The sequence below is a fragment of the Monomorium pharaonis genome, chromosome 1 (genome assembly GCF_013373865.1).
Source record: "Monomorium pharaonis isolate MP-MQ-018 chromosome 1, ASM1337386v2, whole genome shotgun sequence".
NCBI classification, from domain to species: Eukaryota; Metazoa; Arthropoda; class Insecta; order Hymenoptera; family Formicidae; genus Monomorium; species Monomorium pharaonis.
Genome location: NC_050467.1, coordinates 11,308,072 through 11,334,523, shown reverse-complemented (window position 1 = coordinate 11,334,523; position 26,452 = coordinate 11,308,072). Strand labels below are relative to the sequence as shown.

At 26.8% G+C, this 26,452-nt stretch overlaps 2 protein-coding genes across 2 annotated transcripts in view; one reads left to right on the top strand and one right to left on the bottom strand.

The window, feature by feature from the left end:
- Window positions 1–26,452, top strand: part of LOC105839336 (transcription factor IIIB 90 kDa subunit) — a 168,189-nt gene that overhangs the window by 13,363 nt on the left and 128,374 nt on the right. The window lies entirely within an intron of this gene.
- LOC105839576 (BTB/POZ domain-containing protein 6) lies at window positions 1,266–21,773 on the bottom strand. The gene is made up of 7 exons (XM_028188919.2): window positions 21,519–21,773; window positions 10,711–10,986; window positions 10,482–10,629; window positions 6,526–6,742; window positions 3,194–3,380; window positions 2,936–3,114; window positions 1,266–1,951 (listed from the first exon to the last, which is right to left on the bottom strand). The coding sequence occupies exons 1-7, from the start codon at window positions 21,613–21,615 to the stop codon at window positions 1,487–1,489; spliced, it is 1,569 nt and encodes a 522-aa protein (XP_028044720.1). The 5' UTR covers window positions 21,616–21,773; the 3' UTR covers window positions 1,266–1,486.

The window sequence follows — 26,452 nt, the reverse complement described above, 5'->3', positions numbered from 1 at the left end:
ATACGAGTATATTAATTGTTACTTTTAAATTGCATAATACTATCTTTGTTTTCTTCTACGAAAATTTGATTTTTGAACAAAATCGCGTTAATATTGCGCGCGCATATTATAATTTGATCTCATTGGATTAAAAATAAATATTTTATATTACATTTTAATCATAATCTTTAAGAAATTAAATGGCAATAATAAAACAATGCTAGATATCGATTAATTAATTATTGAAAATAATGTATTAAAAATTTTTTTAATATGTAGTTATGATTAATGTGATACTCAAACGATTTTATATTATATAATTGATTAAATTTTTACTAAACTGAAATAATCGATTAAAAATTAATGATGAACATAATTACGTTTAATTAAATTTAATATCGAAATAAATCAAATATTTTTAATTAAAAAAATAATTTTTGATCGTATTTTAAAAATTATATTTATTATTTTTGCAAACAATTTTGGATTTAAAAATGTATTTGTTATATTAGAAAGATATATGTATTCAAATTGATATTAGTTGATAAATGACTTTATTTATTATCTTAATCATTTTTATAAAAAATCAGTGATCAAAATTAACGATTAATAATTGATGATTCATTTTTAATAGCAGACTTATATTGTTTTTAATCGATTGAATAAATTACAATTACATCACAAATACAGCATTTAATTTTAAAGTCAGGTCATTTTATTGATTAAAGATTTGACTGATTAATGATTAAGATTAATCTTAAGACAATTAAAACATTTTAATTACTATTATTACTAAAGTTTTAGTATGATAATTATTAATCAATAAATTTATAAAATTTTGCTCAATACTGTAATAAAAAAAAAATATATATATATATATATATAAAATATTTGGCGCATATTTTACAAATTTAAATAAATATAAATACAAATTTTTATGAAAATAATTTTATTTCATTAAATAATTAACAGACATGAGACTAATTAAAGTTTAATGAATATTTCTATTTTAAAAGTAATAATTTTGCTGAAATATTTACGTTATTAATTAACTATATTTACAATAGAAAAGTTTTTTATAAATAAATCGATAATAATCATATATCAGAAATGTCACACATAACATTATTCTATTCGTGTATTATTTTTCCTAAAAAGTGTTTTTTAAATACTCTTTATATTTTAAATATTGTATAAGTATTATAATATTTATCGATTATTTCAGTTTAGTAAAAATTTAATTGATTATATAAAATCATTTGAGTATCACATTAATCATAACTACATAAAAGTAATTTTTATTTTATTTGGTATTTTAATACATTTCCAAATATTGAGTATCTGAGAACTATTTTAGTTTGAAATTTAAATATTTTTCTTTTTCTCATGTTTTCAGAACATTAGCAGATTTTGTTCCCATGTCAGTCCCATGTATTTGAATCATCTAAATACTTCTTTTCCTAAACGATGAACTTGATTAAATCATGAACTCTGTTACAATTTTCCGTCAATCGTCGGATGGTGGACCGTAAAAGATTAATTCTGGGATCTGTCCTCCTTGGACACCGGTACCGTTAGTGCTCTCGGAACTGCACTGAAATTGAAAATTTACACTGCCGACTGTTGCCTCCGACATGCCTTCCTGACCGAAAAAGCTCAATTCTCCACCATCCAATATTGCACTCGCTGTGTATGAACATTCTGGCTCGATTTGTATTGGATTCTCAAAGTATACGTGAAACGTATTACTCGAACCATCGGAGAAAAATTTTGTGTTGTTCTCTGCTAAAACGTTCCCGAGTCTCTTAAGTTCTATTTTAACATTATAGTCCGCAGCACCAGACGAGCTTCCATACAATCCAAAACCCACTACAAATATCCTTTTATCAACACTGAATTGAATTGAATCGCAACGACCTCTATATCGCCACTGATTTGACCTGTATGCACACGATTGAAATCTATGGCAAACCTGCAAATAATATTTTTTTAAATCCTTTAAAATTGTAGGTAATTATAGCTAGTATTATATTTAATACATTAACCCTCACATAACAAAAATTACGTAACATAAAAAAATTACGTAACATACACACGAGATAAGTGATACCTCAGCCACTGAAAAATTTATGTATATTCTTAGAACAATCTAAAACTACGCCTAATTGTAGAAATTAAATAAAATTTCGCTGGGGTATTGCACACCTTGGTGTATATGTTGAAGGTTAATAATGTTAGCATATTATATTGAGAAAAAAGTTGTAAATCTGATTAAATTTTTCAACTTGATTTTTTTTAGTTTATATGTATATACACACATATATATAATATAATTTTATTAAATATATAAATATTTAATTAAAAATACTTTAATTAAATGTTTATATAGTTTAAATATTTATATATTTAAATTAAATATATGTTAAATACATATATATGTTATATATATTATCATAAATATACATACATTGTTTTATAGTGAATTTAATAAAAAATACTTCAGTTTTAATAAAATACTTGAAATATTTAACTTAAGAAAATATTTGAATTTAAAAAGATATTTGAAATATTTAATTTGAAAAATACTTGAACTTTAATTCAAGTATATATATATATATATATATAACATTTAGATGTTTAACTTAAATACATAAATATTTAATTTTAATTTATAAATATTTAAACTATATAAATATTTAACTAAAGCATTTTTAATTAAAATTATATTATATTTTTAATTAAATATTTTTAATTGAAATATTCAGTCAAATTTACTTTTTTCTCAGTGTAACAACCTGTTTGATACATTACAGTATGTTACAGTTCAACTATCACAAATCAGATATGCAGATCTTTATTTCAAATTTCTTCATATCTTGTGCTCTTAATAATAAATAGACAATTGAAATGGAAAGTGAGACCTTTTAATTTTTTATATAACGTAATTTTTACTTACTTGAGTTTTCAGACCTTGACGTGACTTGATAGGGAAACAAAGTTGTGGTTTGTTAGTGGCTGTAAAGTGTAGGAACAAATCAATTGTTTCCTGATGCGTTAGGATATCCGTCTGTGCCGCACTGTTTGCGAACTCTTCGAGATTCATAGCAGGAAGTCTAATTAAATACAAGGCGGATCCTAAAAATGAAAAAAGAAACGCATACATAGAGCAAATTGACATTTATGTTAAAAAGAAAAATATTTGCATTTACCTTACCTAACAACTGCCTTTGATTGGCGGGAATAGGTTCAAGATCTTGTCGTACACATTCCGCGGAAGCCCATCGTAATGCGGCGTCCCATATGTGAATCTCTTTGCAATTTAACGTCTCTCGAGATAAGACGGATTCGAGCGTATGAATATCAATATCCACAAAACCGTCAGATCTTAGTGCCATTTCTGCCTGCATACAATATATTTTATATTACTTGATATTAAAGTTTAATGACGTACATCACTGTTATTTAATAATATTGTCACGATATGTAATGTAATATATACATTATTTTACATTTTTTTTAAATAGAAATACACACACACACACACACAAGAAAATGTATGTTTTTAAACGCGTAAAAAATTAAATATTATGTTTTTATTTTTAAATTATACACATATGACTTAATCAATTTATTTAATAATGTGAATCTCAAGCTTCTAGTCACCAGTGTATAAATAATAAATAAATTTGATCTAATTGTCAACCCAACTGGCAAAATTTTATTGTTAAATTTACAACGTTTTGACCTTTACTTTAGGTCCTTATCTAGTAAAAAAGTCAGTTCACGCATTTGATCAGTAAAAAAGTTTCATAAGACACATGTGAGTCCATGTATCCGTGCCAACAAAATCATGGTATGTGTCTTGTGTCAAAAGGTATTGGTAAAACTGTCGTCATTAAAATATAGATAACCGTAATAATATGAGAGTGTCTGTTTATGACGAAGTCACAACGGGGACTGCCTCGTTGTGACTTTGTCATAAACAGACACTCTCATATTATTACGGTTATCTATATTTTAATGACGACAATTTTACCAATACCTTTTGACACAAGACACATACCATGATTTTGTTGGCACGGATACATGGACTCACATGTGTCTTATGAAACTTTTTTACTGATCAAATGCGTGAACTGACTTTTTTACTAGATAAGGACCTAAAGTAAAGGTCGAAACGTTGTAAATTTAACAATAAAATTTTGCCAGTTGGGTTGACAATAAGATCAAATTTATTTACAATTTATTTAATATATTTTTTATAAATTTATATAGAGCAGTAAACTAATTTGATGATTAAAACCTTTCTTTCTTAAAGAAAAAGCATTTTTATTTTTATTTTACTCGTATTAATGTTTTTAATAGGGCTAAATACCATTTTAAGAAAATTTATTTAGAATGAATATTAAAATATGACCTGAAATCTTTATGAAAATAACGGTAATTTTTTAAATAATAATTATAAAAATTAATTGCATACAAATCATGTATTTATAAAATATATTAAATATATTAACATTTTATATAATAGTAATTATGAAATATATATTATATATTATGTACATACATATATGGAGGGAATCGCATTGCTGTAAAATCTCATAAAATATAACATTCTATTGTTTATTGAAAAATGATCAATTTTATTGAAATTGTCTCACCTTATTTAAGTATTACATTTAATACAAAGTTTAGTATGAAATTCTTGATAAACGTATTAATAGATAACACATGTTAAAAAAGTTTACAGATTTTTTCTAAATTAAAGCAAATGTTAATTAACATTGACATATGCTATACATATATTAGCGTATGGGCTTATAATATTTATATTAAAACATTAAAAGTACAAAAAAATTTATTAAAAATCTATTCTTATATTCAACAATTAATTGTTGAATAACACAGTACATTGTGTAACAAGTGTAAAAAGTTTGTTTATTATTCGAATGTGTTTATCTGTACGAGTGGAGAATAGTCGAACTACACGAGTTGTATATATTATTTTTTATTACAAGTGCGTAGAAAATGACGGAACCGAAAACGGATTTAAGGGAGAAACGGAAGAGGGATTTGCGGGGGGAGGGGGGTAAGGGCCTTGCAATTAAAAAAGAACTTTAAATAGTTTTATAATAAATAAAAAAATTATATGTTTAGTAATATTTTCCTATATTGTACATATCAAAATTTTTTTTATGACAAAAGTTTTTCTGTAGTCTTTTCCGCAATTTGAATGATCTTTGGAGGGGCGAGTTTGCTGTTGCTTTCAGATATTATGATTTATCTATGATTTTATTATTGACTAATCGTATTACCATCGTATCGATTTCTTTTATGCAATTTTGATATGATGCGATCCGATGTTTTTGATAGGCTAGCTAAGGTTAGGTTAGGTTAGGTTAGGTTAGGTTAACGAAATCGATGAAGTGTCGGTAATTTTGGCAGAGTTTGTGTACGTTACCGTATGCGTGTCGCAAGATGCAAATAACCAAGCGTGCAAAAACCGAGGTGAGTGAGCAGAAAATAGTGCAAAAATGTATTATTGTACGCTATCTATTTGAAGGATCAAAACAGAAATAATGAATTACTTGTGTAAGAAAACTGTTTCGTAGAAAATCAACAACTTTCCGAACGAAAAAGAATGACGCGTAAAGGATGACTTTCCACGTACATGTACCAAAAATATAATTTTTAATTGTTGTGTACATCTATAAATTATATTATTTTTATATCATATTACTTTTATAAATCTTGCTATTTTTATTTGAAAAAAATTTTAAACAAATGGAGATTGTTTTATAAACTGTGTACTTTCTTTAAAAGATCCGATTAAATATAAATATTGGAATTTAAAGTTTTTCGTTAAAAAGCACTACATTATTTTCTGATTATCTTACATATAAATGTGCTGCAGTAATAAACATTAACACAGAACATGAACACAAAGATTATTTATAATATATAACATTAAAATATAAATTTGATTAAAATAAATAAAAGTAAATAATATTTTTATTGTATAAATAAGTTTAAAGAGATTTAATACAATTTTACATAAAGATCCATTGATTTTATTAGTTTTTATTTAGCTGATACTTGATTAATATTTGTCATGGAAAGTTTATAATGGTTGATTTTACCTCGTTCGAAATCATCTATTAAATTATCCTGGTACATGATATTTTGGGTGACTTCGACTTGATCTAGTTTATTGTCTGGAAAATAAGGTTCACTTCGTGTTCGGAAAAGTGAAAGGGACGAGTACTTATCCGCATTTGCACAACAATCGTTTTCCGAAAGGCTCAAGCAGTGCGGCACTACCGCTAATTTGCCTTGGAAACTTTCGCAATTGTCATCATTCAATCCATCGTTGCTTTTATAAGCATGTCGATATCGCAAATTATCGAATTTATTATTATAAACACAGGAATGTAAGCTCGAGACATGATTGACCGAGTCACTGGAGGGACTTGAGTCTTCGAGTGTTCTGTCCAAGTTCTTGTCACTGAAAGTGATAGTTCTTAGCGTCCGTTGCATTTGACTTACTTGTGCATCAATCACCTCCCAGCAGCGTTGCATGAGATTAGGTTCTTCGAATAGCCGAGATTGACTCAGGAGTAAACATGCGTTCTTTGCCGTTAGACTCGTCTCTAGATAATTGACACATGCTCGTGCCAAGTGTGGAACTATGTATTTCTTTGCGACATATAACGTCGCTAAAACTGTGTCTGCTTCTAGTTGTACTTCATCACAATACATATACCTAAAAGAATATATTTTTATATAAAAGCTGTAATTATAAATTAATAATGAATATTATATAATTTTTATCATGTTATGTTTTCTTCTAGTAATAAAAAAGGTATTTACTATCTTTAATTTAATTAATATAAGAAAAAAAAATAGCAAGAACATTAATTACGTTCTTAAGATTTAAGATTTTATAGATTTCTTTGGCTTAATCAATATTATTAAGGGGATACTAAACTGCTGTTTTATCACTAATTTTTTGGACACCGAAATCTTTTTATTGATTGCATGGAATTGAAAATCCTTCTTCAAAATTAAAGTACAGATAGTAACGCGGTGCGCTGCAATCAATTTCATACGAAAAACGAAAGAAAATTAGAAAATTATAGTTTTGTTATCGACTTCTGTAGTCGACTCGTGAAAACATTTACTGCGTATAAAAGTTTTAGACTTTGTACGTATAAAATAAGCATGAGGCGCACTTGGCATTTTAGCAAAGAACAATACTGTGCTTTTAGAATAAGCCTAGGAACCTTAGAAAAAAAGTTCCGTGTTTAAGAGGATCCTATCTGTTTTATCGACAAAATTGTACAATTTGTTCTAAAATCCTTCTCCACAATTAAAGTATAGACGATAACAGTGTGCGGAATACATAAATTTTAATTTTGGAAAAGGATTTCTAAATCTATAAAAGAAATACATACAAAATTTTTATGTTAATGACGTGCCTAAATGACTCTACATTATCGACCTCGATTAAGTTTGACGAGCAGTTTAGCATCCTCTTAATATTATTAATATTGAATAATATATAATTTGATAGTTTTAGATTGCAACAATAAAAAAATACCAACATCTCAAACAACAAAACATTGTATTTGAATTGGTTATTTGAGAAACAATAGATAAACAAGTCTTACTTATGGAAAATGAAAAAAAAACTACGTTAAAAATTTTTTTTAATTGTTAAAAATAAAAAAAATAAATTCTTTATTATCTTATACTTTAAAATTTAAGGTATAAGATAATGGTATAAGATAAGGTTTAAACGCGATATGTTAGGTTTAAATGAATAGAACATATCATGTTTAAAATATTTTTATATAAAAAAAATTATTTTAGACCATTTTGACACACCACACACACACACACACACGCGCGCGCGCATATAGTTTCTCAAAGAAGTGATCATTTTTATACTTATAAAATAGGTTTTTTAATTAGCAAATTTTGTAATTGTAAATGATAGACTCTTCTAAGGATGTTATAAAATAACAGTTTTTAATCTAAGAAATGTTTAATTTTATTGTTGAGAAATAAACAATTTATCGAAGTAATAAACTCGTAATATTGAATTTATATGCTACAGTGATTCATTATTTTATGTATTTTATAGAGTATAGTGTAAGGAAAACAGTCATTGACTTATAATATTTCTCACATGAATAATAATTTTTCTTAGTAGACTTAATACAATCCACTACAAATGCTTTGGTTACTTCTGTTATCTAAAAAAGGAATGCTTAACTAATACGATTATTGAATGAAATGATGTATTTATCTTCTTTGATTTTAAATTTCCTGATCTCTCAATTCGATAAAAATTGACTTGTGTTATTTATCAAATGATTTATTTTATCTTTCAATGTTATTCTCTATAACACACATTAATATACATCTTTGTAATGCAGTCTGTCTTTTTTTAAAATTTAACTGCAATAAAGATTTAGGGTCGGTTGTTTCAATTCTTGGTAAACTTATCTATCAGGTAAGCATATATTTATCTTTTATATTATCATATGTAAATTGTTTATGCGTTTACTTATTGGTATGTTTTCTATTCATGGTGAAACAAAAACTTTTATGACACTGTCAATTCAATAGATGTAATTCGTTAGAAAATTTAATGAAAAAATAAACTTATAAAATATTACTTATTGAATAATACTTATTTAATGAGTATTATTATTTTTGAATAGTGATAGTTGTTCTATTTTTTATTTTATTTTTTTGACTTTTTAAACATATTTTTATATTTACTTTCTTCCGATCTTTCTGATTTTTTTTTCTATTTTTGGCGTCCAAAAAACTTATATTACAAAAATTAAGAAAAAAAACAGAAAAGAAAATTCTAAAATGCAATTAAATGTAATAAAAAGAATAAAATATAGAACAAATAAAAATAAAAGACAATGAATAACTCTATTTCTTTATGACAGAATATCTTATTAGTTCTAACAAGCAATTGATTTTTTAATATAAAATATAAAAATATATTATGTAGAAATAAATTATAAGAACCGAAAAAATATACTGAAAAAAACAGTAAACCGAAAATAATTTAATGATTCCGATTATGATTCCAGTGCTGTAAATTTAATAAATTTAACAGAATAAGGTTACGGTTTATGGTTTCAATCTGGTTAAAAAACCAGTTGTGAAACAGTTATCGGTTCCGGTTCCGTATAGTCCGGGTTCTTGGTAATTGCTGCTTTATTTATTTAAGCTTGTAGTGATAATACTGATTTTGTATAAAATTTCGATAATCTGATCTTTAAATCGTCATCAACATCATTAAAAATTCTTAGAAACATTAAAGTTCAAATTTGGAAAATTTCCAGTATCTGTCATACTATACCGGATCGGGGTGGTTCATATGAGCCAGCAAGGAGAGGAGGAGCTTAGAAACTACGTAGACTGTGTAAATTTTACACGGAAAAAACTCAATTTTAGTGGAAAAATCCTGGCCTTCTAAAATAAAAGTATCTAGTTTAGTGATTCATATATAGGCCTGGCTCTTTAAAGGTTAAGATGTTTTACGATAATTTTTTTGGTTGAGATTAGCCATTAGGACTTATCATATAGTTTTTATGATCTCTTTACACAATATAAGAACTTGATCAATTTTTGAGAATAAGTATATAATTAGTATATAGGCATTTCTGAATCTTTTCAAATTTCTTGGGCTATGTAGATTTTTTAAAACAATTTTTAAAAATAGCATTGACGGTTATAGGAAGAAAAAATTTAAATAATTGTAAATAAAATATAAAAATTTTGAATAATTGTATTTATTAGAAAGAGTAAAGTTAAGAAAGAAAATTTTAGAACTAAAAAAAAGTTCCAACGTATTGTTTTTATAGAAGTATAACATGTGTAAAAGTGTAAAATGTTAATAAATTATACATTTAAAAAATATGCTATTACAAAAAATTACAAAAACAATGTCTGATTATTATATTTATTGTTTTTATACAAGTATGTGTAAGAGTGTAAAATGTTAATGAATTATATATTAAAAAAAAAATGTTACAATAAAAAATTGAGTAATATCTGGTAATTACATTTAAATTATTATTGTTAACAATTATCGTTCAATTTTTTCTTTATTGATATTTATTAGTATTATAATAACATATGTTTAAATAACAAATTATTGTTCTTATTGCTTAAATTTTATTCATTTATTTTTATTTTTAAACTAGCAATGACAAAAACTCTTGTTAAAATGTATATGAATGAAAATTTACCTGATTCCTTTTTTTTAAGTTAGATGACATTAAAAATAGTTTTAAAACTTTTATTATATTAAAGATTTGTGAAGTACATTTTTTTATGTTATGGGGGACTAGCTTGATAAAATTGTAACATTTTGTTATCTAACATGTTTGTATCTTATTGCTGCAGTTTGAAAACTTTAGTGTTAGGAGAAAGAAAAAGCCTTAGAATTATTTTAAGTTTTTTTTGCTTACCTCAACAACGCCAGAAATGCTGCTGGTTCAACGTCGGGTACTTCTATATCTCTTTTATTTTCTGGTAACCCTCCGTAGAACATAGCATAAAATACAGAACTGCCGGTAGCGAGAACATATTTATGCGCTGGTATTGTTTGTGTGTGACCTGTGTATTATTAATATAAGATGTAATGATTTTTGGATGAGGAAGTAATAGTTAAAAAAAAGATTAAGACAATTTGAATACCTGGACTGCCAACGATAAATATAATATCGGCCATGAGATGATTATTAAACATGGCCGCGTTTCGTTCTCGAACTGTAGGTTTTGTCGCTTGCCAGTTGGGATCTTGAGTACAATCTCCGGGTGAGGTTAACTGGGTCACGGGTGATAAGGAAGACAAGGGTGATGCGGGAGCACTTAATGGCTGACTTACTGTGGTTCCTTCGCGTTGTAATACGATAGATGAAGAGAGTGGACTCACTGATGGTGGTGATTCTGATGTATTACTTGGAGATTCCGCTGAAATTAAAGAAAAATTTTACTAAAATTGAAAAATGTCATCAATAAAATTTTGAAATTGCTTGTACATTAATGAGACGGATAATTATGTAAAACAATTAAAATTATATTAGGCGCTGTAGCGGTATCATATTTTTCGTAGTTTAATTCACTGACAAGAATAAAAACGTTTTAGCACTAAAACTAAAAAAATTATCCAAAAAAGACCGGTCCTCTAAAAGTTAATTGTTAATGATATTCACTTCTGAACATTGAGATAGAAATGAGAAATTTGAATAAGAAAATATTTATTATGTTGTATTTGACTGATAAAATTAAGGTCATTATTTGAAGTTTTTCAAAATTGCCAAACGGCAAAAAATAAAAGCTTTAAGATTGTATGATCCCTTAGAAGGCAAAAATGCTATATTCCTCTAACTTTGTCAGGTGATAAGTATTATATCATAATACTATTCATGATATATTTATGATATATTCTTTAACAAAAGCAAAAGGTACGCATGGGGTTAGAATTGTCAATCTTTGAATTGTTATAACTTTGTAAAAAAGAATCGTACATTTTTCCCGCGATTATTTTGTAGGATAAATTTTCTGCTTTTTCCTAAGCTGATTTTTCTGAGAGATATTTTTACATTTAGAAAGCGAGATAGGCAATTCAAGAATGTTTAGACTCGTGTGTAACATTTTTTTATCAAAGATAATTGTAAATGGGGCTAATTGGTGACAGTATCCTAAAATTCGATCTGAAATGCTTGTTTAAATATACAAATTATATTATTACATAATTATGTATTTAATCTTACATGAATTTTTAAAAAGTCTATTGTTATAATATTTTATTAAAAGTAAAATTTGGAAAACTTAAAAAGAAAATTATTTGAAATCAAATTTCTAATAATTGAAACACTTGAAGGTAATTAGATTATTTACCTGATTTGTAAAAATAGTAGGTTTAACAAAATAAATAAGTGTAAAAGAGCAAAGCGAGTAAAAATTGATGTTTAATTTTGTGTGTGTGTGTGTGTGTGTGTGTGTGTGTGTGTGTGTGTGGTGTGTGTGTGGTGTGTGTGTGCGTGCGTGCGTGCGTGTGCGGGTGTAGATGGGTCATTCCAAGTCAAAATTGTATTAAAGTAAAAATAACTTGTAAGATATCAAAATTCAGCCTAAGGTTGTTATGACCCGTAAGGTCTGTCAAAAGTTTAGGAAACGTAATATAAAGCTAATTAACATATTTAAGAAGATATTCTTTACTGGCAGTAATATTTATATTGATATTTTATTAAATAACGATTGTCTTTGTTTTTAAGAGCTATAGAAACATTTTTTTAGAAACTTTTTTTTTCGAAGTAATAATTTTTTGTACTAATTTTTAAGATGTTCATTAATATTTCTGCAAAGTTTTGAAAGTATGCCGTATTTTTTCTTCTATATTTATTTCTCAAATAAAGTTGAAAAAAATAGTGAAATTTGATAAATTTCCATAAGAGTCCATACAGCACAAAATTTTTCAAAAAGTTTTCTGAAAGATATCTGGCAGAAGATATCTTACAGAAAGCTTTCTGAAAGATGTGTGCTGTGTGGGATGTTAAAATTCAAATTGTAATAACTTTTGAACAGATCTCACAAACTTCTTCCAAGTTTGAACAATGCTTTATTAATATAATACTTATCACCTGACAAAGTTTGAACCGTGTATATCAAAATTGTCGTGCTTTCTACCGCTATGGTATTTTCCCGACAATATTATATTTTGTCAGCATTTTACTAATAGTATCGTATATGCTAGATTCTGTATCAAATCTGTATTTTTTATCAACAAAAATGGCAAATACTTTGTAAAATTCTTTCTTGATAAATTTAGTTATCTAATTTATTTCTTTTTATTTGTGGAGACTGCTTTTTATTTTCTTTAGTATGGAAACATTTTAATAAAACTTTGACGATATTTTGTAATTTTATGTTTATTTTTTAAATAAATATTTACTAGTAAAGTCACCAAAATTTTATGAAAAAAGTTATTAGTTTCAATAAAATGTATAGTTGTCATTACAGAGTATCTGTGTTACTTTTGATATATAGTAGGTATTATAGACGTGCGCTTCGCGCGCGCTATTTAACTTTTTATTTTTTACTTTTTAAAAATAAATTACAACGATAATTGTATAGATAACTATCTATAGAAATTTGACAGCTGTCAAAATTCAATCGCAATGACGGTTACTCTCGCAATATGAAGTAAGCGCAACGAGAAGACCAATCGGCGGAAAAGCGGCAACAATACAATGGTAACATCTTTTTACAAAGTGGACTAGATTAAGCGCGCGCTTCGAGCACGTCAATTATTTTTATTTGTTATTATATTCTGCATAAAATTACTATTGCGCATAATATATACACAACTCGTTTATTTTTTAAACCTTTCGGCCTTTAAAAGTTACATAACTTAATTACATAATAACATAGGATTCTTAACGACTATTTACACTTTTCTTTGTCATTTTTCGTCTTTAATATATTTTTCATCTATTTTGTACCTATATCTATCTCTGATAACATTTTCCTAATAGAGAAATTTTGTCTTCGCAATTCTGTAAATTCTCCTAATAAGTGTTCTAAAGTCTCTACTTTTAAATTGCATAGCCTACACTTCTTCTTTTTTCCAATATCTATTCCTTAATGTCTCGTTTCCGCACTTAAATCTCGTTATCATTGACTGATCCCTACCTTTTTATACCCCACTAAAATATATAAAGGCTTCTCATCTATTTTTATTTCTTTGTACAGTCTATTATATTTTGCCCACATTATTTTTTCATATCTTCTTTGTTTTTGTTTGTCTCTGTTTATCTTTCTAACCCTTCTGCATACTCCTTCTCTTCTAGTCTTAGCTTACCTATTTTCTGATCATTTACTAATTTTAACCTATAATTATCTTATTTTATTTTTTTCTTACTTCGATCTTTTTTCTTTCTTCTTTCCTTTAATTTCTCTTTAACATTCTAGAATTATCTTCTTCTTTACTCTTTTTTTTCTTTTCTTCATATTTCACCACTCTTTTTAGCTTCTATCCTTACTTTATTTGTTTTTGTTTTCTTTAGTACTATATATCGGAGTGTTAAAATCTAAACCTAAAGTTGATCTGATATATTTCTTTTGAATTCTCTCAACCTTTATTTCTTTTCGGCCCAAATTTTAGCTGCATACAGTAAAATATTTTTTATTAAACTGAAAGATTTTTAGTCTTTTCGAAACAATTTTTTAATTTTCATTGTCCTATTCCTCATGCCTATTCCATTGGATCCTTTCTTTTTTAACTGTCTTTCTTATGTGTGTCTCTCCGTTTTTTTAAAATAATACCCTAAATATTTGAATCATTTAACTTCTTTGATTTTTTATTTCACCACTTCCATTAAAAAAATTTTTTTTTCTATTACCTTTTGTGAACACTGAAACTTTTGACCTTTCTATATTTAAATTTAGCTATTTTTTCTCAAAAAAGATGATTTGAGAAATCTATTTATAATTTCTTTCAATTCCTTAGAGTCTTTTGCTATTAATACTTAATTATCCGCATAAGCTAGTGATCAAATTTTCTCTCTACTTATTACGATTCCTCTGCTTGTCCTCCTTTTATATGTTCTTCTAAGTTTGCCATGTATAACGTAAATAATGTCGGACTCAGTGGGCATAAGGATGTCTACTTTCGTCGTCTAAAATCCTTCTGATATCTTTTTATCTATTCTAACTACATTTTTCGTTCCCCTGTAAACTAATTCTGTTCCTTGATTGTGTGTTATATCGTATTCTTGTATTATCTTCTTCAATTTGACTTTGTTTATCCTATCGAAAGCTGCGCTCAGATTTGCAACAAAGGCACATAACTGTCTTCCTTTTTTCTTTATCTATCGGTTTAGTATGTAATTTATAATAAAGATGTTATCTATTGTACTTCTTCTATTTCTAAATCCTATCTATGTTTTTGGTATTATCTTTTTACTCTTTATAGAGTATCATTGTATATATTTTATACGGTGCGTTTTATTCTTGTGTAGTTTTTGATATTCTCCCTATCTCCCTTTTTGGCGCTATCACTCTTTCTTTCCATCGCTCTGGTAGTCCATCTCCACGTCACATTTTGTTAATTATTTTTGTTAATCTTCTGACGAACTTTGGGTTTCCGTGTATCCCGAGCTTTATTTTCGACTTTATCTTCTCTTGCTGCTTTACTTTTCTTTAACCTGTCGATTTTTTCTTTATTTCGGCTTTGTTTATTTGGTTATCTTCCGGTTCCGCTCCTTGCTCTTCTTTCGCGCTTTTGTACACGTGTCTTCTTTATTCAATAGATCTTTAAAATATTTTCTCCATTCTTCTATATTTATTTCTGTTGCAATTCCTATTTTCTTATTTCTTTCTCTATTAATATAAGCTCATGCTTGACTTTTCTCTTTTATTCATGTAATCTTTTCTTCTACTTTAGTATTCTTTTTTTCTCTTCACAGACATTTTTATACTCCTTTTTGTAAATATTTTTTTATTTTCTAGTCCTCTTCATTTTTTTAACGCTTTTCTTGTTTCCACTTTTTTATTTGTACAATCTTTGTCCCACCATTTACTGTATTCTATTTTGCACTTTTTAATCAAAATTTTCTTTTTTGTGATTGTGCTGTTTATTTTTTGTAATCCCTTTCATTATATCATTAACTTTTTCTTTGTCAAAATTTATTTTTTCAATTTCTATATATTGGGTCTTTTCATATTCCGTCCATATTCTTTTTTCTTTCTATCTCTTTTCTTTTTTTTCTCCTATTTTCTTTTGATATAAGTTTGACAGTCAGAGTTGTATTTTGAGAGAAAGAGAGATAAAATACATATACATGCATATATATGTACACATACATGCTTAACATATGTTTAACAATGTGTGTGTGTGTGTGTGTGTGTGTGTGTGTGTGTGTGTGTGTGTGTGTGTGTGTGTGTGTGTGTGTGTGTACGTGTGTACGTGTGTACGTGTGTACATATAATATATAAATATTACACAATGTTATTTTCTTCTCCCTTCCCCCCCCTCTCTCTCTCTCTCTCTGTTATCTATTCTTCGTCTTCGTTACTTTAAAAAAAATTTTATTTCTCTTTTATTTTACTTTATTTTACTCTTTCATAGTTTCTCTTAACATATTTCTAATTTTCTCTCTTTCTTTTTTTTCTTTCTATATTTCTCTTCCCCCTGTTTAGGATCATGCATATATATATATATATATATATAACATACTTACATACTTACATATTGTTACTATATTTTGGGCGCCATTTTATAACAATGTCACAATAAAATTTTTCAGGAATTAAATTCTTAGAAATTAAATTATTATTATTTATATCAGGGACTCGCATTGAATCAAATTATGATTTGGTTCCGGTTCCAGTTTAATAAAAATATTTGAATACAGTTGCAATCTCAGTTTTGGTTCCTTTGCAAATACAAGAACCTAAAACCGTTTGAATTCCGGTTTTTTTATTTTTTCCGGTTACAGTTCCGGTTCTCGAGTCTAATATTTAATAAGGAATTATGTAATAGTAATTAATTATTAATGTTTAATAATATTTTAGTGTTTAATAATAATTTATAAAGAATTAAGTATGGGAGAAGAAATCAATTTGAATTGTGCTACCAATAAATCTATTGCTTAAAAAAAAGATAAATTAGAAAAATAAGAGAGGAAGAAGCAAAAAAAGTAGGAGTAATTAGACAACAATGCGCGAAGTTGCAAACAAGGAGTAATAAGCAAATGTGTACAATAATTTTTTATATCCAAAAAATATATATATAAACACACAAATATGGAACAAAAATAAAAGATGCAATTATTTGAGATATTTTGTCACACATTTGATTGTAAGATAATCGTGTTTCACGCATGCGATAAATTCAATATATTTGCTATTATGAAATGATATGATGTCGTCTACATGAAACGACTACATGAAAGATTCTTGTATGCCTAATATCTATGTTTACTTTTCATATTTTGTGAAACAATATATGTGCATATCTTAAGATTCAAAAGATTTTGTATTTTTTTAGAATGTTTTTTATATCCTTAAAATATAATAACATAAAAAATTACATGTTGGTACTGTAATATTTTTTTTCTTTTTATTATTACTCGATTATAACAGTTTAATTATTATTTTTAGTCATATAGGATGTCGAATATAATCATTAATAATTTAATGGGTTTACAGTTATTATTGCTTTAGTTCTTCGAAGACGAATTTATCACAGTAAGTTATTTATTGGCTAAATAATCATGTTCGGTAAGAAATTTTAGCATTAGAAATATAAAAATAAATTGTAAGAATCGAAAAAAAATACCGAAAATAATTTAATAATTTTGATTATATTTTTGGTGCTGTAAATTTAGTAGAATGGTTATGGTTTACGGTTATGGTCCGGCTAAACAACCAGTTATGAACCGGATTTCGGTTCGGTCCGGGTCTTTGATTTATATATTTTAATTCTAACTTTCTACTACAAAATGGTATCAAAATTTTACAAAGTTTATAATTTTTACAATTAATCTTTTTAAAATTAATTTTTTGTTTTAAGAAATTTTTTATTTATGTTAAATTAATTTTTTAGTATAAAAATTTTCAGTTTATGTATGTGCGCGTGATGTGCGTAAAAAAACACAAGCCTTGTATATAATGGAAGAACAGTAGACATTAAGAATAAGAATTAGAATTTTTGAATAAGTTTTTTTAATGAACATGAAATGTAATGCATAATGGATATAAATAAAATTTAAGAAATATATCATACACAATATAAACTGCTTTCTCTTAGGAGACACAAATTGATATAGGAGTATACTATATATTTATATATTATGATGGTCTGTTCTTTACATTCTACACCAGTATCTACACCAGTACAATAAGTGAGACACATATAATTAAAGTGAGACACATATAATTTGTTTCACTTATTGCATCAGTGCAACAATGTAACAAAAAAAACAGGCCTTTAATTTTACAAGATTGATTGTAAAACTTCTTAAACGTATTTTCAAATTTTGTGAATATATTTTAATAAAATTTATAAATTTTAATGTGAAATATAAATTGTTATTTATGATTACAGAGTAATATACAGAGTTAACTTATCATTACACGAACAATTAAAAAATTTCAATACACACACACACACATATGTGTATGGTATAACTTTATGGATAACAAACTTATACCAACAAGAATTATGTCACATAAATATTTACTGAGCTATTTAAATTAAAATAATGGTAATTTATAATCCCCTTCTGTCTTCTGTATGTATAAAAGATTCCAAAAATGTATACAATAAAAATTTAATCAAACTAAAAGAGAAAGCAGTTTTTTATTTTTAGAAAAAGGAGTAAATCAAAAAATTCTGCTAAAAAAACCTTACAAGACAAAAAAAAATAGAAATAGAAATAAGTAGAAATAGAGAAAGGGCAAAAAAATATATTGTTAATATATTATATCTATTATTTCTGTATTTCCAAGACTATGTTATTGATGTTATAAATGTATTTACAAAAATGTAATTAATGTAGTCTTGCAAAACCAAGTTTTTGTTAAACTTTAGCTGCATATATTTTTGAATGCATTAAATGTTTATTGCATATAATTGTATCGATGACGTTTTTTTTTTTATAAACAATTTTTACTTACATTTTTAGAGAATTTTTTGAAGTCTTTTTGACAATACTTATTCCGACATGACATTCTTTTAACCATTAAAGTTACATTGTTCACAAATACAAATAACAGATTTTAAATGATTTTTGCATGAAAATTCATTTACTAAATTTTTAGAGCTCATGGTATCAAGAGACAATAAGTCGAAAGAGTAAATAACGGGAGAAAAGTGTAATGTGAGATACAGACAGTGTACGGAGTGCGCCACATGCGACACACGTTCACAATTATTGCGAAATTTAGCATTGAGATGAAATATGATCAGTATCACGGCTTCAACACGACCAAATATAAATCAGATATAGGTTAGATAAAGACTATGAACCTAAAAAAAATTACCAAAGACGGGAGATCAAAAATTGTAGCGCGTGGCGTACTCTATACCGCCACCCGTGTTCTTAAAGGTTGATAATTTGTATTAATTTTATACTTTTTTTTAATGCACACGTTTAATGTATTTGGAGTATTTTTATTCTTTTTTTAGGTTTTTAATAGAATTGATCTATATATATTTTTCTTTTTTTTAGTGTATTTACTAAACTCTATTTTTACTGCTAGATAGTATTTTGTTATTCCCAAAGCAATCCTCTTTCAAAAAAGCTGTGTAAGTGATTTTATTGTTGACAGTTTTCCGCAATGCTGATTGCGGAAAACTGTCAACAAAACTGTCTCTTGCTGCGCTTACTTTGTGTTGCGAGAGTAACTATCATTGCAATTGAATTTTGACAGCTGTTAAATTTGTATAAATGATTATTACAATTATCGTTGCAATTTATTTTTAAAAAGTAAAAAGTAAAAAGTTAATTAGCGCATGCGAAGCGCGCGTCTGTGTTGTCTAGTAATGTTTAAATTCTCTTTTAAAAAAACCGTGTAAGTGATTTTATTATTGACAGTTTTCCGCAATGCTGATTGGTTATCTTGCTGCGCTTACTTTGTGTTGCGAGAGTAACTATCATTGCGATTGAATTTTGACAGCTGTCACATTTGTACAAATGATTATCTGTGCAATTATCGTTGCAATTTATTTTTAAATAGTAAAAAGTTAATTAGTGCGCGCGAAGCGCGCGTCTGTGTTGTCTAGTAGTATTTAAAATACAAACTAAGAAATAAGATTATGCACACTAAAATGCAGTTTATTTTAAACTACATAATTTTACCTAATTTTAACAAATTTTTTTGTATAATTGTTTGTACAACTATTTTTAAATAACACAAGAATAAGGATATGAAATTGATGTCCTTATTCTTAACCTTTAGAGGATTGGTTCCTTTTTAAACGACTTTTTTAGTTTTAGTTTTAATGTAAAGAAATTTTTGTTCTTGTTCGTAAGTTGAACTATGAAAAAGATGACATTGCTCCAGCGTCTAATATTAAGCTTTTAATTTGGAAAAAAATAAGTAGTTATTTTTTTGCTGTATTTGAATTTTATATTATTGTTATTGTTAAAATGATTGTTTAATGTTATTTGCAATAAAAATGTTTTAAAAAGTATGTATAAAAATATAATGTCGCATTTTGTGAAGTATGACAGTAAAATGTCATTATATAAAGTAATATCAATTTATTTTGATATAAATGCACATATTATAGTGAAAGAAGTAATTTTAACTAAACGAATAATGTTTTCACTAAATTTAATTATAAGCCTAATATTAGGCTTCTGGTCCTGGAGAGGTTAAAAATAAATTCAAAGCTAAACACAAGATAGGTTTACGAGTCAAGCTGGTTTTTTCTACTAAAGTGCAATTATAGATATTAATCAATATATAATAGTAAAATTAATAAACACTGACACGTGATGTATTCAAACAAACATTGTAACAAGTAGGAATAAAATGTATATCCATTTTGTTTGTTATCTGATATAGTTTACATTTTTTCATTATTAATTATGTTTTAAATGTTTTCAGTGTTAAAACTCGGAATGTAACAATTTTAAAAGTTAAAACACTAAATGCACGAATTAAATATTAAAGACAATATATTTTTTGAAAATGTGTTAGGTAAAAGTTGCTTTTTAGCGAAACAAAATGCTGATTTTAGGGAGGTCTTTACTGTTATTTATTAATATTATACCGAAGTTATCTTTATTTTTCTAAATAAAATCACAATTTTTTTTATATTAATCGATTATTTGTTAAATAATTGCCTTATTATTTGTTAAATAATTTTTTTTTAGTACTTTGTTACATGACAATGTTTTGTTTATAATAAAACGACTTCAAAATTGAAATCGAAATTATTATCATTTATGGCGTTAAAAATGATTTTTATTTATGTGATATTCAATTTAATAGATTAATTTTATATATTTATTCTTGTTTTTTGTACTTTCGTGAATTATTCTTTGAAAAAAAGCAAAAAAATTTTGAACGTGTACACAATTTTAAAGAAAACACTTATTTTAAATAAAATTTTGTATACATTTATTTTTTAATTAAATATTGTTGCAATAAAATATTGCAATAGAATCTAATATTTTGTGACAAATATGTAATTTTTTACTACATTAATTAATGAAGTTTTATAAATATAGATTTTTATTGTATTTCATGTGAATTCGATAATTGCAATCAGTAATTAAGTTTTTTTATCCTTACAAATCAGATACGAAGTATAAGTACAATTTCTCGTTTATTTGCATGAAAGCAATCTTTCTCTCTCTCTCTCTGTTTGTCTGTGTCTGTTTGTCTGTGCCTGTTTGTCTGTGTCTGTCTGCTGTTGTCGAGCTGGCTCTCCCCTTCGTTTTCTTTTTCTTTTTTTCTCTCTCTATACACTATCTTTCTCTCACCGTTCATCCAAGTATTGGTCTGTTTGACCGCGACGTTGTCTTGTACACGCTTCATTGGCTTAGTAGAGATCTTTGAGTAAAGATTCGACATTGCCATCGTTGCCGTGATGCGAACGGCTCCGTTAGCCTTTCTTTCTTTCTGTCGTAATCTCTTCCTGCACGCGTGGTTTACAGAACTATTTCCGGGAGATGTATGCGTCGTCAGCTAGGCGGCCGCCATTTTCCATACGTACGGGCGCTGGTCGAACAGTGCCGCCACCGTATTGCAACTGTGACGGTCGATAGACATTGAATGAGAAGATGGAAGGGATACACATGCACAAGAAGTTACTATGGAATATATTATAGAATAAAAGAAGAAATAGAATTGAATTGCTTTTAATATAATTGAAAGAACCACACGTATAATCTAATAATTTTTTATTTATAATATTTATCTTTAGTTTCTAATTATTTTCTTGATACAAATGCAAAATAACAATATCGTGCATTTTAATCATGCATATAGGGAAGAATTACGTATCAGTTACCTAAATTAATTGTATCTTATATCAATATTCCATGGTCCATACTCAGAACGCATTTATAAAAATGTTAGCTTTCTTTGTGATTCTATCCTTGTTTTAAATCTAATGAACGATAAAGACAAAAAAATGTGCTAACATCTTTATAATCCCATTTTGAAAATATAGGCTTTATATTTTTACTTAATATAAGCAACATATTTAATATAAGTTACCTAACATAAGCATTTAGTAATAAAAATATGAATGAGTAATCTAGATAAAAATTTAATGGGTTATAATTTGTTTTCTGTATGCTAATATTTTAAAAAATTGGATAATCAAATACATATATGCAATACGGATATAGTGAAGTTTTTTCCGCAAAACATTTTAAATTTGCCTGATATTGAAGATATGAAATAATGAAAAAAATTTTTTTGGAGTCATTGTTATTTTGTATAACATTATTGGATGTTTCTTCAATAGAACTGAGTTTTTTGAATTTATTGTGTAATCTTTTCCTAATATTAGCGAAAATCATAGTCAATTGAATAATAATTTGAAAGGAGAAACATTTATTATTATTTTAAACTTTTTTGGTGAAACATAGATTATGAAAGATATAAGATTTTGTTAATTGGACAAATAACCATTTTTCGGCACTGAGGATGGTAAAAAAGGATGGTAGTTTTAATAACGGCCTAAACTGAATGATTTTTGGAACTAGTCTGAAATTATAATATTTTTTTTGATAAGTGTAATATCTAAACAATTTAATTTTTTGCTTTCCACCCTTTAATTTAATCGCGCATAATATGCATTAAGCCAGAGTGGATTTGACGTGCTCGTTGTTCAGTGTTTTATCTTTGTTAGGTATATATCGTATCATCGTATCATAAATTTTATTACAAGATAAAAGATATTGATATACGTGATAATAGTAAATTAGTAATTGATATAACAATGGTAAATGTCAATTCTAAGAATAAACTTAAGTCAATTTTATTTTGATAAGTGTGACAGAAGATAATTATGTGTTTTTGTTGCAGATTTGTGCGCGGCTTTTGATAGGGTAAACAAAGACAAGTTGAAGAAGGTAATGCAAAACTAAGGTATAACACACAATCAAGAAACTTTACAAAGAAATGAAAAATGTTAGAATAGATGGAAAGATATCAGGTCTAAAATTTTTCTGATATCTTTCCATTTATTCTAACTATATTTTTTGTTTCCCTGTAGAGTAATTCTGTTCTTTGATTGTATATTATACCTTATCTTGCATTATTTTCTTCAATTTGTCTTTGTTTACCCCATTAAAAGCCGCGCTCAGATCTGCAACAAAAGCACATAATTGTCTTCCTTTTTTCTTTACCTATCGGTTTAGTATGTAATTTATAATAAAGATGTTATCTATTGTACTTCTATTTCTAAATCCTATCTATGTTTTTGGTATTATTTTTTTACTCTTTATTTTGTCCTTAAGTCTTTTCTTTATATAGTATCATTGTATATATTTTATACGGTGCGTTTTATTCCTGTGTAGTTTTTAATATTCTCCCTATCTCCCTTTTTTGGCGCTATCACTCTTTTTTTCCATCGCTCTCGGTAGTCCGTCTCCACGTCACATTTTGTTAATTATTTCTGTTAATCTTCTGACGAACTTTGGGTTTCCGTGTGTATCCCGAGCTTTATTTTCGACTTTATCTTCTCTTGCTGCTTTACTTTTCCTTAACCTGTCGATTTTTTTTTTACTTCGGCTTTGTTTATTTGGTTATTTTCCGGTTTCGCTTTTTGCTCTTCTTTCGCGCTTTTGTATACGTGTCTTCTCTATCCAATAGATCCTTAAAATATTTTTTCCATTCTTCTATATTTATTTCTGTTTGCAATTCTTATTTTCTTCTTTCATTCTCTATTAATATAAGCTCATGCTTGACTTTTCTCTTTTATTCATGTAATCTTTTCTTCTACTTGTAGTATTCTTTTTTTCTCTTCACAGACATTTCTGTACTTTTCTTTTCTTTGTAAATATTTTTTTATTTTCTAGTCCTCTTTTTATCTTATTAACGCTTTTCTTGCTTCTACTTTTTTATTTGTACAATCTTTGTCCCACCATTTACTTTATCCTATTTTGCACTTTTTAATCAAAATTTTCCTTGTGATTGCGTGTTTATTTTTTGTAATCCCTTCCATTATATTATTAATTTTTTCTTTGTCAAAATTTATTTTTTCAATTTCTAGATATTGGGTCTCCCCATCTTCTGTCCATATTCTTCTCTTCCATCTCTCTTCTTTTGTTTTATTTTTTCCTATTTTAAATACGATATAGTTCGACGATCAGAAGGAGCCTGATTCCATTCTTTCACCTATCTTGAAATTTTTGGTTTTCTCGTCTGTAAATTTGTCATTACATATTCAACTACCAAATTACTCGTGCTCTTACGTATGTAAATTCTCCACTGTGGTTCTTTTCTACATTTTTATTAACCCTCAATCCTTACCTATGGATCGTTTTTGTTCTGCTTAAAATTACTATCCTTAATTTTTTATATAACCGCTATGCTAACGCTATCAAAGTTGCACTAAAAAAAACTTTGGGGGGGGGTGGGTCTTCGATGCACAAGGCCCGGTCCGTTTGTTAAAATAGGTAGGGATTACGTAAGTAAAAATAACTTAAAAAAAAATTTTTTTTATTAAATAAGTATTTTTGGACACGTACATACATTTTAGAACATAATTATGTATATATTTTAAGTTGAACATCTACAATGGAGGTTAAAAATCCAGAATACTTTAAGCAGACTAATAAAATTTAGCATTTGGCAAATATTAGGAAGATTGCACATTAACTAAATAAATAAATTAAAAAAATAAAAAGATGTTTTTATTGTTTACATAAAAATGATAAAAAGACCAAACAATGTTGTGTTCGATGCAACAAACCCATTTGCGATGATCATCGTTTAAATTGCTGTCACGACTGCTTTTAAACTTTTTTTTTCTATTTTTATAACAAAATTTTGTATTTTTACTATGTATTATATAATAAATTGTTAAACTTTGTTAAAACTTTAAGCTGAAAAAAATTGTTGATGTTTTTCTATTTTACAACGCTATTCATCATCCTCGAAGAATTCCAATTTTCATATGCTGAAATTGGATATCTGTTTTCATTCTACGATCAGACATTTTTTCGTAAAGAGGAACTTTTTTCTTTCTAGAAACTGATTAAAAAAATTTGTTTTTCAAAATTTTTACCATTGCTATATATATTTTTTTAAATGATCTTTTTTACCGATTTCTCTCACTGTTTATTAAAAAATACATATTAAATTTTTTGGGCAGGGGTAACATAATGGTAGTTTCTTAAAGAGAAATGTTTAAAAGAGTATACATGATGTTTTTCAGATTTTTTAAACCATTATTTATATGATTATAAGGACAAAAACGAAAATGATCCATAGGTAGGGTTAGAGGATGCTGAAAAACACGGCAGAGATTGAGGGTTAAGAATGTTCTATCCTTTTTGTTCCATCATTTCCAAGATAATTTTTTCTTTTTTATTAATTGTATTGTTTTTTGAGATTCTTTGCTCTTTAACTGGTTTTTCTTCATATATGTCGTGTCTGAAGTCAATTCTTGCGTTGAAGTCCCTTTTTATTATTAATTTCGTTCTCTCTAGTTTTTCTATTATTCTTCTAATATTTGTCTTAATTCTTGCATGTTTCTATTATTTACAGTAAACTCGTCATGTTTTCTTGTTTATTTTCAATCTTTTTTCTTGAATGTTATCTATTATTTCTTCTTCTATTTTGTTTATTATTCCTGTTAATTGCGGACTTTATCACTTTGTCTTTCTTAACAGTCTTTAAAATTATAATTACAAGAGATGTAATAAGTAATATAGAAAGAGATGTAAAGATAAAATTACATATGAAATATATAAAATATAAATTAATAAAAAAGCATACGTTTTGTATTGTTACATAAAAAATACACCCATATGCATGTATACATATACATACATGCTTATATGCATATATGTACACATATATATACATTATTACACAATGTTATTCCTTAGCACGCCAAAATATACCGGGTGAAATGTAACCAGAAGCCATCCCGTAATAGAAAGATAGACGGGATCGAGATGAACATAAAAGTTCAATATTGTCGGGTTAGGTCCACCAATAACCGAGATATTAACGTATAAAATCGGCAAATACACAATTTAATTAATTTTTATTGTAATTGTGAACAGTAATTTAATGAAAGCTTATCGTACATTTACGATAAATTTTTTCTTCCGTGTTATGACTCGAGCGGATTGAGCTCTTCTCTCGGTGCGCTCTCATTTGCATAATTTAAAAAATTAATACCTCGATTATTGGTAGACCTAACCCAAGATCTAACCCAAGATAATATTGG